The 16,257-nt window shown below is 52.9% G+C and overlaps 1 protein-coding gene across 1 annotated transcript; it reads left to right on the top strand.

Moving 5' to 3' along the window:
* The first annotated feature begins 8,370 nt into the window (after positions 1 to 8,370).
* On the top strand, positions 8,371 to 13,881 carry SMIM45 (small integral membrane protein 45). The gene is made up of 3 exons (XM_074869442.1): positions 8,371 to 8,632; positions 11,494 to 11,569; positions 12,079 to 13,881. Exon 3 carries the CDS (start codon positions 12,081 to 12,083, stop codon positions 12,285 to 12,287), a length of 207 nt encoding a protein of 68 aa, XP_074725543.1. The 5' UTR covers positions 8,371 to 8,632; positions 11,494 to 11,569; positions 12,079 to 12,080; the 3' UTR covers positions 12,288 to 13,881.
* The last annotated feature ends 2,376 nt before the right edge of the window (positions 13,882 to 16,257 follow it).

The raw sequence follows: 16,257 nt of genomic DNA, 5'->3' as shown, positions 1-16,257 counted from the left end.
CGGGAAATTATAGGCCTGTCACTTGACTTCAGTACCCGGGAAGCTGATGGAGCAGCTCATCCAGAGTACCATCTTACAACACATGCAGGACAACCAGGGGATCAGGCCCAGTCAGCATGGGTTTATGAAAGACAGGTCATGCTTGACAAACCTGATCTCCTTCTACGACAGAGTGACCTGCTTATTGGATGAGGGAAAGGCTGTGGATGTAGTTTACCTTGACTTTAGCAAGGCCTTTGACACCATTTCCCACAGCATTCTCCTGGCAAAACTGGCTGTTCGAGGCTTAAATGATCGCACGCTTTGCTGGGTAAAAAACTGGCTGGATGGCCGGGCCCAAAGAGTTGTGGTGAACGGAGTTAAATCCAGTTGGAGGCCGGTCACGAGTGGTGTCCCCCAGGGCTCGGTTTTGGGGCCACTCTTGTTTAACATCTTTATTGATGATCTAGACGAAGGGATCGAATGCACCCTCAGTAAGTTTGCAGATGACACCAAGCTGGGTGGGAGTGTTGATCTGCTCGAGGGTAGGGAGGCTCTGCAGAGAGACCTGGACAGGCTGGAGCGATGGGCTAAGGGCAACTGTATGAGCTTCAATAAGGCCAAATGCCGGGTGCTGCACTTGGGCCACAACAACCCCCAGCAGCGCTACAGGCTTGGGGAGGAGTGGCTGGAGAGCTGCCAGTCAGAGAGGGACCTGGGGGTCTTGATTGACAGCCGGCTGAACATGAGCCAGCAGTGTGCCCAGGTGGCCAAGAAGGCCAATGGCATCCTGGCTTGTATCAGAAATAGCATGGCCAGCAGGGACAGGGAAGTGATCTTACCCCTGTACTCGGCACTGGTGAGGCCGCACCTCGATTACTGTGTTCAGTTTTGGGCCCCTCACTACAAAAAGGACATTGAATGACTCGAGCGTGTCCAGAGAAGGGCAACGAAGCTGGTGCAGGGTCTGGAGCACATGTCGTACGAGGAGCGGCTGAGGGAACTGGGGTTGTTTAGTCTGGAGAAGAGGAGGCTGAGGGGAGACCTGTCCTGGTTTAACCAGGATAGGGTTAAGTTTCCCCAGCAGTGGGGGGGAGCTCTAGCTGGGTTATTCAGATACCATGCGGACGTCACATCCTGGCAGGTCACATTTTCCTGGCGCGGAGCGCGGTGCACTCGTGGTTTTGTACATCGTGCTTCTCACTGCTGTATTTGGTAGCTATTTTGCTCTGTTAATTGCCATCACTATTACTGTTATTGTTATTGTTGTTGTTGGTTGGGTTGCTATTGCATTGTTGTATTAAACCTTTCCTTATTTCAGTCTTGGGGCTTTGTATTTCACTCCCTTTGTGGGGGAGGGGCAGCGGCCGCGTGGTCTCAGACCCCGGCAGGGGCTAAACCATCACAAGACCTCATCGCCCTCTACAGCTACCTGAAAGAAGGTTGCAGAGAGCTGGGGATGAGCCTCTTTAACCAAGTAACAAGCGATAGGACAAGAGGGAATGGCCTCAAGTTGCACCAGGGTAGGTTTAGACTAGATGTCAGGAAGTATTTCTTTACAGAACGGGTTATTAGGCATTGGAATGGATTGCCCAGGGAGGTGGTGGAGTCCCCATCCCTGGACGTGTTTAAGGGTAGGGTTGACATAGCACTGAGGGATATGGTGTAGTTGGGATCTGTCAGTGCTAGGTTGACGGTTGGACTAGATGATCTTCAGGGTCCTTTCCAACCTAGATGATTCTGTGATTCTGTGATTCTGTGGGCCCGGCCGCGACATGCCGGAGGCGCTTATCGGGGGCACCACACGGTGCTCAGGGGTGTCAAAGACGTGTGCAAGGGGTAGGACGCTGGCCTCGCCTTGGCCGTCCAGGGCTATCCTGGCGTGGGAAGCCCAAAGTTCCCAAGAAGCAAAGTCCTTGTTTCCAGGGCCGGGCTGTGCTCCTGGTCCTTGTGATGAGCCGGTGGCCGTTAGTTTGCTTCAGCCTGAACGATACCAAAGGTCCCAGTGAAATTCCACTACCTCCTTACACCGGGGTGTATAATGTGAACGAATATATGTCAACAAAGTTGTAGGAATACAACGGAGGATTGGCAAGGAAGATTGTAAACATGCTCAAGTGACTTGCAGCTGGGGTGTTGAAAACCACATATATCGTACTAATTGTTGTTTAGCTTTGTGTGTTTGACAGGTAGAACCTCTGTATTTAGATAACATAGGCCTGTGATAGACTCAGAGGCACCTTACCAAATATCCCTGAGATTCCTGCTCTGCTGTGGGAAAGATCAAAGCACAGTGGAAAACTACACCTGTGAAAATCCCTGATATATACAGGTGAAAGCAGCAGGTTCAAGATCTTTTCTTTCTTCTCTTTCTGGCTAGCAAGGACCAAGCTCCACAGTGCCTGTGTCCCTGCTTGCGTGCCTCTGCCCGGGTGCTGCTGCAGAGATCCCCTGGGTCACGAGGTTAACGAGAATAAATTTACTCTTTGCATTTCATCTGTAGTTTTGTGGTTGTTCCTGTGTCCTGCCTATGTCACCTCACACAAAAGTTAATACACTTCCATACTATAAAGACTGCTGGATGCAATAGGGAAGGAAATTTCCCAAACAGTGTACAGCAGCAGCACCTGCCTTTGCACACTGAATTGTTCTGTGCAAGATTTTGCAGCAGCTCCCACAGCCCTGACCTCCGTTCTACCCCTTTCTGGGCACCTTCCCCCTCGTCCCTCTGGCTGGCCAGCCTCGGCCCAGCCCAGCACTCCCCTGCCTGTGATACAGGCAGGAAAGAACCCATGCAGAAGCACTGCAGTTATGGATGTAGGCTGAGCTTTTCACACTCCAAGGTCAGAGTGGGAGGATGGCGTGCAGTGATGTAAAGCGCTCAGAGGTCCAATGTCCCTCGGTGGCCTATGGTCCACTTGTTGCATCTCTTGCTCTTTGCCTCGTCCTCAGGTTTGGTTCCAGCTTGGTGTGGAGGGGGGTCCAGGACCCCCTCAGCTGTCTGCTGGGGCTGGGTCTCCTGCCCCTTCAACCAGGGCACCTCCGAATGGCAGGACACGTGCCAGGGGGAGGAAGAAGGCCACAGGAGGATGAAGATGCTTCTGCCCCTCTGCCGTGAGCTGGAGAGGGGAGGCGGAGGGAAGGGAGGGGTGGTTTAATGTAAGCTGACATCACATGGCTGCCATGGCTTTTTTGATCTTGACAAAGGCAGACGGTTCCGCTCATTGCCAGCATGAGACAAATTACAGGTGAAGCAGAAGAGATTACAGGATATTTCTGGTTGTTGTTGCATTCAGCAGGAGGAAGGGAGGATGAATCCAGGGCAGATGTGTCCTAAAGATGTGAGACAGGCTGATGTGATAAATAATGAGAGCCAGCTCCTGGGTTGGGGGGCATGGAGAGCAATTTGGACAATGCTGCTTTTGGGCTGCTGAGGGTGTAGAAATACACTAAAAGCTGCAGCACCCACCTAAAAGGTGTTTATCCTCTTTCATCCCCCTGCTACTCCCCATTGCCCACTCTCCAGCCCTGCAGAAGGACCTGGGTGGCTTCAGTGTCCAGTCAGGAACGTGCTCACTGTCCCCTGTGTTGTTGCAGGCTTCTGGTGACACTGGCACCTGTTGAGGCTCAACATGTCCTGATGAGCTACCACCAATCCCACAATTATTTTTACTTGTCCCCAGGAGGTTTCTTGGCCACACCTTGGCAGACTTTCTTCCGCAGGGCTGACCCCCACCTTCCTGTGGGAACAGAGAGATTCACCCCACTCCCTTTTCTGCATGCCCCCCCTTCACTGTGCCTTTTCACTGGGGGGACACCTCCCCCTTAGCCCCTTACTAATGAAGGACCCTTGGGTGATTCAGAGGGGGGCATGGGTAGTGCTGATAGTCCCTGTCCAGGTTTTGGCACAGCTTATTTCCTCCTGGGATGTAAAGCCATTGCAAGACAGCTGGCATGGCAAGCTGCGCCAGGCAGATTCATTTTGCTTTCCTTCCCCTTTGAAATGCAGGCAGGGATGCTCCGTGGGGGGATGCAAAGCCTGCAGAGCAAGTTCTGCATGGGGAACCAGGAGGGAGAACAGGAGTCATTGTCCTGCACCCTTGTTGGCTATTTACCCATGGGCCAAGGGGTGTAAAACAGACCTAATGTCAAAGGGTAGCATTTAAAAACTGTTTTTCATGGTAGATGATGGCATAAGGAGGTGGAGACTCAGGCTGGCAATGTGCCTGCAGCTCTTGTCTAGATCTGTAGCTCAGCAAGGAGAGGAGGGGAGAGGGATGAGACACGGTTGGTGTTGGAGGCTGGGGTGTATTTTACATATCACTGTTTGACAATGTCAGACTGTTTCACCTCTCCGCCCAGTTTCCAGTTTGCAAAGCAGGAATAATGAGTCGATCTCTGCTTCTGAGCAGTGCAGGAGAGCTGAAACAGGGGTGTCAGTGCACCGGCCATCAGTGCAGGGAGAAGGGGCAAGAGCAGGGCATGATATGGAAGGGGAGAGCTCTTGATTTTACTCTGTGGGCCATTGTACATTGCTCTAGTAGCACAAACCATTCAAAACATAAGTAGAAGTGTAATGTAGCCCCATGTGAAGATGCTCTGGTGCTGCTAATGAAGGCAATTAGTGTCAGTGAGACTTGGCCTGGCAATCACCAGCGCTCCCTGGGAATGGTGCAGTCGCTCCTGCAGTGGCTGCTACAAAAAATATTGTACAACACACATTGCCCTCAGATATCCTTGGCCAATTTGCTGTGTGCTTCATCCAGCGGGTTGGTGACTTAATCTTGGGATTTTTTCTCTCCGATTTCTCTTGGTTCTCCCTGAGCAGCCAGAGGAGTGATGGAGACTGGCTTTGGAGATGGTCTTGGGAGCAGCACTGACCCCAGGTCTCACTTGTCTCAGCATCCGCTGCCAGACCTTCTGGCAGTGGTGGCTTCATCCCAGCCCCATTCAGCATGAGTTTTGTTAGATGTATCCTGGCCATGCGTCGCTGGCTCTGGGCTGACCTCTTGTAGTGCTGACTGGGAAGCGCACAGAAGACAAACTTGTGTGTATTTGATTGCGCTTGTTCTCTCACTAACAGACAAAAATTATATCATTTGCAGCAAGTGCAAATTATTAGGGAAACTAATGACATTTCCATGTATGTTGCTGGCAACTTCAGCTTCCTTTGGCAAAGACTCTCTCCAGCTAGACCCAAAGTAAGTCAGCTCTTCCGTTCTGCTCTTTAATTGAACTCACCATACTCATTTTCTTAGATTTTTGATCAACCCAGCAAAGCTTCTCAAGTGAGTTTCCTTATTTGAAGCTGCAGTAGCACCCAGAAGACAGGTTGTTCTGCTTTCCCTCTAGAGTATTCGACTGATGTTCTGCCATGCATCCAGAGTGCCTTGTGCATCCTGCAGCAACTGCCTCACCTCCAGCAGCTGAGCAGGGAAATATTTCTGTGACTCTTGCTGGAGTTTTGTCCTCTACTGTGGACCTTGGGGGAGGCTAGTTTGATGAAGTCCATCTTCTGCCATGCCTCTACCTACCTTGGGAGAGTAGTATTTGGGGGGATTGGTATTGCCTTAAAGACAGGCAGAGACTTGTGCTTGATCACCTCGGAAGGTGCTGATAAAAGCCTAAAGGACACTAAAGAACAGCAAGGAAACTTGTTAGGAAAAACTGGAATAACACTTAATCAGGCTTGGGATTAAGCCGAGCTCACTATGTCATTCACGCTGTGATTTATGGGCATGTTACAAGCAGAAAGCATGTGCCTAAGGTTGCCCAACCATCTCATCTTTCTCCAGCCAGGTCTTTTGTCTCAGAAGGGTTTCATGATTTCTGCTCTGGCTGGGTGGCCCTCTCACATCAAACCTGACCCTGCACTTGCCTTCATTGCGCAGGTGAATTTGTGACTGCACAGAGATATGGTGGGAGTTGGACGCTCAGTAGTGAGCAGGTATCCTAGTGTGAATGGCTCTGGGGGTCTCGTGTGTGCACAGCCACTCAGGGGCTTCCTCCAAGCCAGGTGGAAGGGGCTGGAATCCCCTCAGGCACTGGGCAGGATGATATGCACGCACTTATGCCTGGAAGATGCTGAGTGGCACATGGCAGCCTTAGTCATAGTGAAAGCTGAACTGCAGCTGAAGCATTTCCATGTGGTTTGAGCTGTACGTGGCATGTCAGTGCCTGGAGCCATCTCAACACCGCAGCTCTTATTGGAAACCAAAGGATGTGACAGCACCTGAGAGCCCTGTCACAGGCAGCAAGCAGCTGCCACAGCATCAGAGGCCACCACGGGGCAGGGGATCTGCGAGTGTGTCCCAGCTCTGGCAGCACAAATCCCAGTCCTCATTTCCTACTGCCTCCAAGGGTACTTCAAACTCAGCTGGGAGGGTTTCTGCTTGAAGCAAGCAAGGCTGCCATGTCATGAGTTGCACAAACCCACTGGTGTGGTGGTGGCTGCAGAAAGAGGTGATCCCTGCTCCTTGTTGTGCCCTCCCAGTGTTTGTGTGGCAGGGAAGTGAGCCAGGGGAAAAAAATGACCCTGTGAGACAAAACTATTGTTGTTCTGAGGTTTTGGCTGCATGAGCGGCATGCTAGCATTAAGCCTGAGCTTAAACCAGCTTAAACCCGGGGAGAAGTTGCAGCCTGATGGACACACACTGGCTCTGGTGTCCCCCTGGAGCAACCTATGGCAGAGAGCTGGGATGGTTGGGTGGGGATGAGGGGGATCTTATGTGTTTCAGCATGATGTCCTCAAGGATGCTTGGCCCAGCCTGTGGCTCTGGCACCAACCAGTCTCCTGGAGATATGAATGGTCTCCTGCCTTGTGCCAGCCACGACTGATCTCCCTCTCATTTTCTTTCACAGTGGGAATAGTGAAGCAGATTACCGTGCTGACGGTCAAGGTGGGCATCATGGCTTAACTTCAGTGAGGTAAAATTAAGGTGTGATTGCAGGCTTCTCTCCAGAAGCACATGGCAATCATCTGGAGTGGCCACCTTGCTGGTGCAAACCAAGCAGCAGCTAGCTAATCCTAATGGATCCGATCCTCCGTGCAGATATCCTGCTAGGTATGGGGGGATCACAAGCCTATACTCAATGCTTCTAAGCTATGACAAAGTTATATCAAGCAGAAGTAGGGCTTGGGAGGACAAAAGAAGAATGAGGAGGAAAGCATGGAGCATGCCAGACAGCTCCCATGGCTCCCAGCAGAGCCCTGTTTCTGCACTGATGGATGAAACCCCAGCGCAGACCAGGCAACAGACCCCTTGGGTGCATTACCTTTGAAGCAGCAAACACACATGGGCTCTGTCACCGTCCACAGGTTGACTTGGGGAGGGAATGAAGCCATTTATGCCTGAAACGCAATCTACTGGGAAGCCAAACCTCACACCTGGTGGCTCCTGGGGCATAGGCATGTAGTGGGCACAAATTTGGGGCTCAGACAGTTTGATGGATATTATTAGCCCTGCAAGCCTTTACAACCACCCCCTGTGGCACACCTGGAGGGATGTAGGTGTCAGAGACTAAGCAGACAGGGCTGGAGAGTACAGGCAGGAGAGCAGGCAGCTCTCATGGCTGGAGCCAGTTGTTTGATTGATTTTGTTAAAATATTTTTGCGTCAAATGACTTCTGGGTCACAGTGAAACTTCCCTGTGTACAAAAAAACCCCCAACCTAAAAACCAAAACAGTTTGGTTGTTCCTATTTCTGTGCTGCTAAAAAGCTGAAAATGTTTTAGCAAAACCTCTTCCATCAGCAGCAGCAATGACAGAGCCAGGTACAGATTCAGTATTTCACTGAAAGCAAAAATATTACTTCAGACAGCAATGTTTTCTTGTTTTCTGCTGTAAGATACTTTTGATCAAAGTGTTGATTATTTTATTTTTGCATAAAACCTCTAAAGGGAGTACTAACCTCCCTCCCCCTTCCACTCCTCCCTCTTTCTGCCTCCATCCCACTGCCGACAAGCCACCAGCCCCCAGAGCCTGGGGGGGGGCACACCAGTAAATCTGTGGAGCCTTAAAATCCCATAAATCTCCATCAGCCTGAGCTCACACACATCTCCCCCCTCCTTCCCAGCCCCATCCTTTCTTCTCAGCCTAGCAGAGAGCAGGTCGTCCGCTGCTGCAGCCACGGCTGCGGATGATGCAGGAGGGGGGGAGAGCATCCCTCGGCCGCCTCTCCCGTGGCTCTCACCCGGGTACCATGTGCGGGTGAGCTCAGGAGGCCCGTTGCCATAACGACTACTGCTAAAATGCCCCCCCCCCCCCGCCCCCCCCCGTGCGGGGATGCAATTGGATGCAGACAGTCCCTCCTTCGGGGGGGAGGCCAGTGGGGGGGTGCCGTGGGGAGTCTGGAGGGGGGCTGAAGCTGTTGGGGAGGTGACAGGGGAAGCCCCCAGGAGCCCCGGTGGGAAATGAGGTCGCGCTGCTGGCTGCGTGTCATCCTTGCACGCTCCTGCCAGCTGCGGCTGCTCCTGCCATCCCTCCCTCCCGCCCCGTGCCTGTCGCCTCTCACTGTCACCCTGCTCTCTCGGAGAGGGGTCCCTTCTCCCTGGCACTGCTTGGCTGGGAAAGGAGCCTGACTCATCCTGGCCAGGCCCCAGCAGATGCCGGCGGGAGCAGCTTCATCCCATCGCCCTGCACTGGTGGAAGAAGGTAGGTGGCATATTGCAGGGCAGGTAGCAGGTGCTTGTCAGGGATGCAGTGCATGGAGGCAGGGTCGTGTCCAGGTCCCCAGCCATCGGCAGCTCCTTGCCCTGAGCTGCAAGCTGCCCTGGCGTGCCCAGTCCTGGGGAGATCTTCTGTGGTCAGGGTGAGCCCGTGGCTGGTAATGCTGCAACATGGTTTGTGCTCCCGACCATGCACACGGGAGGGTTTTGTGCCCGAAGTCACCTGTGTCCTGGCACTCTGCATGGGCACAACTCCTGCCACACTCACCCCCTGCCCGGTCACTGCTGCATGTCCGTGTCTCCTGCAAACCCCCTCTCCCTGCTCCCTGCCTCCCCTCAAGCACTTTCTGCCCTGTCACTTGCAGCATGTCCCCCGGGGCGCCCATCACAAGTGTACCCATGGCATCTTGGGGGGCAGTGGGAGGCGGCATGGGGGGTATCTGGGGATAACATTGAAGGAGAGTGGCTGGAATGACAAGTGTAGCATGGGTTTATAAAGGGTCAGTCAGCTTACCTCTATGAGATGCTGTCTCAGCTGAAAGACCAGGGACTCTCATGTCTTTGGGGGGATGTGGATATCCCACTGCAAAATGGGGTGCTGAGATCAACCAATCCAGCAAGGGTTAAGGCACATTTAATATCTGCAGAGCTGTGGAAAGCTGACATCTTTGAATGAAACTCCTTCTTTTCAGCATTTGCAGATAAAATCTGCTCACCCACTTGATGAGAGAAAGTGCTTCACCAGGCCAGCCCTATGGAGGCTGGGGTGGGGCTTGGCTTGGCCATGGCGAGGACCCTTCATTGAGGGGGCCGGGATGGGCAAGCAGTGGGGGTACGCAGCAGGAGGTGAGGGCTGCATAGCAAGTAGACTGAAGAATAGGTTGCTGGCAAGGAGCTAGGAAATGCTGGCTCTGCTAGTCACAGAGGAAGGATAAAGTGGGAAGTCTGTAAATTGGGGAGTCTGTAGGGCTGCTTTTTATTGTGGGGCTTTTTGGATGGCAGCTTCACTCCCAGGTTTGGAAAATAGATGATCAGGGAAGGAAATGAGGTTGCTGGCTTTCCTCCTGTTGCCCCGGGGGTCCAAGCCGGAGCCACCTTCCCAGGCTCCCTAACACTGCCCTTTGCTGTCACCAGCCAGGAACTGGTATCAGCTGCTGGGGCACCTCCAGAGAAGGGGTTTGCAGCAGCCTTGGCCACCCCCCTGGGGGTGCAGGTGTGCGCAGGAGCTACTTTTGCAGAGCACAAAGCAAAGCTGTGCTGAGGGGCCTCTGGCCAAACCTGGACCTCAGACCCAAGTCCTGTCGGGAAAGGATGTTCGTGCCTAATTCTTTCCACAGTCCCTCAGGACAAGTTGGGCGAGGGAAACCCCACAGCGGGATCCCTGCTCCCCACAACACATCTGCGATGTTATTGCAGGCTGGGATGGGGCATTTCCTCCTCAGTTACTTCCCTGAGGAAGGCAGAGACAGCCATGAAGAGGCAGGAGCCGCACCCAGACTGCCCCTTTGCTCCCAGCCAAATGGTGGCCAATGCTGATCTGCCCAGTCCCATTGCTCTCAATCAGGTGGAACAGGGGCCCAGCAAAAGGGAGGTGCGAATCATTGAGAGGGAGACATAAAAAAGCAATGGTAGGGGCAGCGCTGTGGGTAGCAAAACCAGGGACTGCTGAAAGCCAAAGGGCATGGTAGAGGGAGGCAAAATCCACTGAGGTCTCCCCTGTCATGCAAGGAAAACAGATAAATATCAACATCCATGCCAATAAGTGGGAGGAAATCAGGCATCTTCTCCAATGTTGGCAGTTTCTTGCTTATGTTAACTCATTTCAGATTTAACCCTGTGTCAAAAAAGGTGTTATTCAGAAGTAGAGATGAACCTCACGCTTCCTGCTACTAGTCGTGGGGTGAGCAGGCAGGGATGGGCTCTTCTGCTGCAAGAGGTGTCCAGCAGAGAAATGCTGCTGGGCACATTGGAATCAACCGATGGCTGTGGTATTAAAAAAAAGTCAAAAAATCCCAGCCTCCATTGTGAGAAAGGGCAGCAGCCTTATGGACCAGGAGCAGGGAAGAGGATGGAGATGCTCAGAGCTCTCCCCCCCTTTAATGCCCTGCACAAGGGAGGTGAGGGACACGTGGTCATTGGCAGAGAGGTGACTTGGAGGACAGTCGCAGGTGGCAGCTTTCAGGTGTCTGGAAAAGCAGAAGCTCAACGTGGGTGCAGCTCTGCCCTAACTCCATTCCTGCTGAAGTCAAGGGGCATTTCATCACCCCCACCAAGGGGCGAGGGTTTTGGAAAGCTTCCCTTCAGGACTGCTTTTTGTGCCTGAGCCCAGCACTGTTGTGCTTTCCCAAGCCTGAGGGTCCCCACCAAAGTCTGTGACAAGCATCATACTTACCATGCAAAACCCAGCAGCCCTGGTGCCTGGGGGAGGCCATAGCTGGGCTTTTTTTGTGGGGGATGCTTCTCAATCCCCTTTTCTGCCCCTGCATGACCCATACCCTGGTGGGTGTTTCAGTAAGAGCAGACAGCTGGGAGCCAGACAGGTTGGACACGGATGGGGGTTGCAATGTGGGTTGCTCCCTCCCTCCCAAAGTACAGGGATAAGGGATGGGCACAAACTTTTAAATGGCCCTGAGTCAGGGTGTATGTCCTGAGCACAGCATCAGCAGGGCCATAGTGGTGGGGAGGGAGTGGGCCAGGGTACCAGCAGGTTGTGGGGCTGGGACCCTCTCTGTCTGACCCTCCATCAGTCCTGACGACTGGGCAGGGAGATTTTTGCTCCTTCCTGCTCACTCATTCTTAGTGCTGGGTCGACAGCGATTGTGCAACATGTTGTTTTGTGTTCCCCAGGGCTGCACTGCTCCAGACTCGGCACCTCGCATCTGTGTGGCTAGGGGCTCCTAGCAAGGCAGGTCATCTGGTCCCGGTAAGTGGCTCCCACTGCCCAGAAGGGGATCCAGGCTCTGCTCAGAGACCAGGGCTAAACCAAGCACAGCAATGTCCCTGAGCCCCAGCAAAGCAAGACACTAAATAGGGGTGCAGCAAGGGAGGGCTCAGCCCCGGGCTAGACCAGCTCAGACTGGGAATTCAAAGGGGTCATGGAGCGTCAGGGGAAGGGGCAGCAGATTTTCCCCCAAGCGGGAGATGAGAAGCAGCTGTATTTACCCACTGCCTAACTTTAATCACTGACAGCAGGGCTGAGGGACTGCCACTCAGTGAGGGCGTCCCAGTGACGACAGCCAAAGGGATTGCCCTCTCCTGAAGGCTGAGGTGCCTTGGTGTGCAATTGAGCACAAACTGGAGTGCGGTGGGGCTGTGAGGAGGGGTGCAGGGAGGCTGGGCACTGCTGATGAGGCAGATGTCTCATGATGAAGCTTGGTGGAGGTGTTTTTTTTGGGTGCTCCCACTGCACAAACTTTCTCTTTTCTCTGACAGCCATGCCCCACTTCTTGGATTGGTTTGTACCAGTGTATCTGATGATCTCCATTCTCATCCTGGTGGGCTTTGGAGCTTGCATTTACTACTTCGAGCCAGGACTCCAGGAAGCCCATAAGTGGCGAACGCAGAGGCCGATCATGGAACGAGACCTTCGGAAGACACTGATGATTCGGGACAACCTGGCCTTTGGGGTGCCCGAGGTCTGACACACTGCCCATTGAGTACAGAAGAGCCTCTCCTGAGTGGTCAGCAGTCCACAAGCCTTGGTAGGGATGACAGTCCTGCCCTGCGCAAGCAGGGCTGATCATCACTTCACTTTTTTCTGATCTGGGTCTCATACTCACCACTCACCTTTCTGCCCCTTTGCTTCTTAGGCAAGGTTTGTGTGGCACTGTAACTTGGGGCTTCCCATGTGCTTACAGCCCTTCACCCAGTCAAGGACTTCTGCTCCTCCCCATGGTCGAGAATGATGAATCACTCAAATGAAAGTCCCTTGTTAATCACTTGAGTTTGAGTTGCCTGGCATCTTGACATGACCTTCAGTAGGAAAGGTCTCTGCAGGGGTACCAGGCTTGCAAAGGGATACAGAGCCTTTTACTCCTATTCACTAGGTTAAATCTAACAAAGTCCGTTTAAGTCCAGGGGGTATTTTTGGGGAAATAAATGGGATTTCAACCCAGATCGTTGCTTCAGCTGAGCTCTTCACAGCACCCACCCTCGGCACTGGGATGGTAAGCTTGCTGAAGCTCTGTGCATAGAGGCCAAGGGCTCAGCGAGCCCCAGAGACTGAGAGACTCTCACCCATCCATCCATTCCAGATGCACTACATTCAAATTAAAGATCTTTACTAAAGAGGTTTGTCCAAATCCTGTGTCAAGCTGAGAAAATTCTGCATCTCTCCATGAAGTGGTGCTGCCAGACTTAGCACATAAGCCTCTCCCGATATGCCTGACCTTCTGCTCCTCTGCTGCAGAGTGAGATAGGATAGTCTTGGAGGTAGTTTGCACTTGTTCAGTTCCCTGCACTCCAGAGTCCTATGGCATGGATGAGCTTTCCCTTAACTGTCATCCCAACGAAAGCTGTGAAGCATCCCTCGACCCCTTTTCCCTGCATGTCTCTGAGAAGGGACACTGAGCCTGTCAGCAATTTCGCCCATTGCACCACCTCTGCTTTCTGGACCCAAGCTGTATAATGTGCATCTGGCACAAAATCCCATGTTTATAGTCTATCTCCACGTTTTGCACTGCCCTGGGGCTGATCAGCTACCAAAGTACTGTGTGAAGGGGTGATGCTGGGTCTAAGAGGGACATTCACATCTTATCCCTCCCTGCCAGCCCAGTGCAATGCCCAGTGTGTACAGGGAGGCTTTGGGGGAGCTCTGAACCCGTGGCAGGAGGTTTCATCAGGAGCCTCTCCCCACCTCTTGTCCCATCCCAACACCTCCCCGTTGGATGCAGTAGGTGCATCAGGGCTACCTGTGAGCACTCTGGACACAGCGGGGTCCTGTGTGCCCCACTCCTGCACATCCCAGGAGATGTCAGCTGGTGCCACCACCCCATGTGCACGTGTCTGCGCATCCCGTGCCATCACCTGGGCCTGCCAGTATTGGGGTGACCCACATCCCCAGCATGCTCCTGGGGTGCCGGCTCTGTGCCGTAGTCCCTGATGGCTCTTTTGGGCCCTCAGGATGGCTGCCCAAATCTGCCACAGATCCTGGATGGGCTCGTGTCGCTCAGCCTCTCTTGTGAAACTGTCAGTGGAAGTTTTCTCCTTCATTCCCAAATAAAGGAGGAGAGCACACTGGGCTGGTTTGAGTGAGTGATGCTCCACTGGTAATTCTCTGGGAGTGAAAGTTAATTTTTAGCTCTAAGGATTTTGACTGAGGAAAGAATGGGTCAGGACATCCTGCAAGTATCCTGGGTCTTTCTGGGACATTTGATCCATCAGATTGCAATCATATCACCATTATTTTCCACACCAAAACCAGGCACACTGGCAGGAGTTTTCTGGCTCTGTTTCAGCCAGAGAACAAGTCAAGAGTCCTTTCATTCAGACAAAAAACAGAGATCATGATGTGAGTACCCTAACTGGAGAGTCTTGCTTGTCAGGGAAATGCAGTGAATGGGATTACTCCTGTGCCCAAAGTTTTGCTCGTACTGGCAAGCAACAGCTCAAAGTGCGGTTGCAGTCCGAAACAGGTAAATCCCATGTATTTTTGTGCCTTGGTGACGGGGCTGTGAAAGGGAAATGTCATGGGGCTGGGCTTCATGATCTGATGTGCCCTCAGCTGCATGGCTCACATCCCCCTGCCCTCTGGCACAACACAGCCAAGTTTCCAAGTGCTAGCTTGGAAACCTGCTTCCTCACCTCGGCTGCCTCGTAGCTGGGACTGCACTGCAAACGGACCCCAGCTGAGCCATGGGATAGCAATAAAAACCTCTGTATTGGAGCTGAGGGGCTCGGAGCAGTCAGGGATAGGTTAAACCATCCCTATGGGAAATGGGAGCCTGGTCCCTGCGGCCTGCACCAGCACAGGCTGCTCTGCCATTGCACCTCCTTCAAACCCACTTTCGCCTGCTGAGTCAAAAGAGAAGAGGGAAAACCACCAGCCTGGTAAAAATGAAAGGTTGGGTTTGCCACCACCACTCTCAGCTGTCATCCGTGGTGCGATGGGGGTCCCCCTGTCCCCTCATCTGTGTCCTCCTCTGCGCTCTGTCCTGTCTGTTTTCACCTCCACTCTGCCCACGACTTGCTGCAGCAACTGAGCAAAAAGAAGACAACAAACAGGTCAGGGCTGGACTAGAGAGAAACCAGTTATTCATCTCCTCTGGCTTATGTTTCATGCTGTTTAGTCCTGACGCAATCAGTATTAAGCCAGGTATCTTCCATGGGTATGAAGGACTTTATTGCCAATGGCGTCAAAGCCCTCCCCAGTGGAATAGAAGCGTGTGACAAACTGCATGGCTGATGCTTTATTTTCCCGCTGGCGCCCCTGGGAGCTGCCTCCCTCCAGCTCTGGGCAGGCAGCAAGGACTAGTCTGCAGTGAGGTTTCCTTTACAGCAGGGTAGGTCTTCATCTGCCCGGTTTCTGGGACGGCTACACTGTGGGGCTATCTGGGAATAATTAAGCCAAAGGCAAACGCTGGCTGAAAACTGAGACTGTTTCTTCCCCATGGGACCTGTGCAGCCAGAGAGACCTCAGGGGACAGGGAAATAGTCACAGATACTGAATTAAACTGTGTAAAGCATCAGAGAAGATACTTAGTGCTGGAAATACTGCACAGCATCAGGCTGGTCTTTTCCACCTTCTCTGTCTCTGCCTTTAAAGAAGCAGAGAATTTACACCGCCCTGAGCCCTGTCTTCCCCCAGCACTCCCCATGGGTCACTGTGGGTCACAGGATGGTGGCTGCCCCTCCACCCCTTACCCCTGGCCACCCAAAGGCAGGCAAGCATCACCCCTGCTATGCTGTGGGTGCTATGGGTGCTCCACTCACCTTCTCTTTGCTCCCGTTTGCACAACAAACCACACATATTCTCATCCCACCCCACCAAAACACCTTTCTCCTTCCCTCATTGGTTATTGTGTTGCCCTTCAAAGTTTCTTTTATAGTGAGGAAAGTGTAGAGCAGCAAGCTGACTCCCTGTAATGGATGCCCTCTTGACCCTGAAAATGTCCCAAAGATGGCAAAATTAAGAAACAATCAGAATAATGAAGCAAAAGAAAATCAGAATAAGGGAAAGAAGCATCCACCTGGACGAACACCTGACAAGCGAACACTGAACTTCCTCAGTGGGGCATAAATTGTTGAACTGGAATCTGCCATTTTCGGGAAAAAAAAGAAGAGAAGGGAAAATATTTCAAAAATTCTGAGAATTTTTTTTTTTTTTTTTTTAAATCACACCCATTGTCCGCAGGAGCAGTGCCTGCTCCTGGGGACAGGTCTGACCTGGTGGGTCTGCACTGCTCCTCCACCTTCCACCACTGGAGCAGGGCAGGGGGCTGCAGCGTGGGGCTGCCCATGGCGTGGGGCTGCCAGTGGCGGAGGCCATGAAGGCACTGGGGCAGGGGGCAGGAGCAACCGCGGCGCCAGGCGTGGGAGCATGCCGGGCAGGCCACAAGCACCCCATTGTCCCGGCTGGAGGCGGGCTGGCTGGCCCGGGAGGGCTGCCTGTGG

Source organism: Strix uralensis, chromosome 5 (assembly GCF_047716275.1).
Source record: "Strix uralensis isolate ZFMK-TIS-50842 chromosome 5, bStrUra1, whole genome shotgun sequence".
NCBI lineage: Eukaryota > Metazoa > Chordata > Aves > Strigiformes > Strigidae > Strix > Strix uralensis.
The sequence above is the reverse complement of the archived record's forward strand: the minus strand, read 5'-3'. Positions and strand labels throughout refer to the sequence as shown.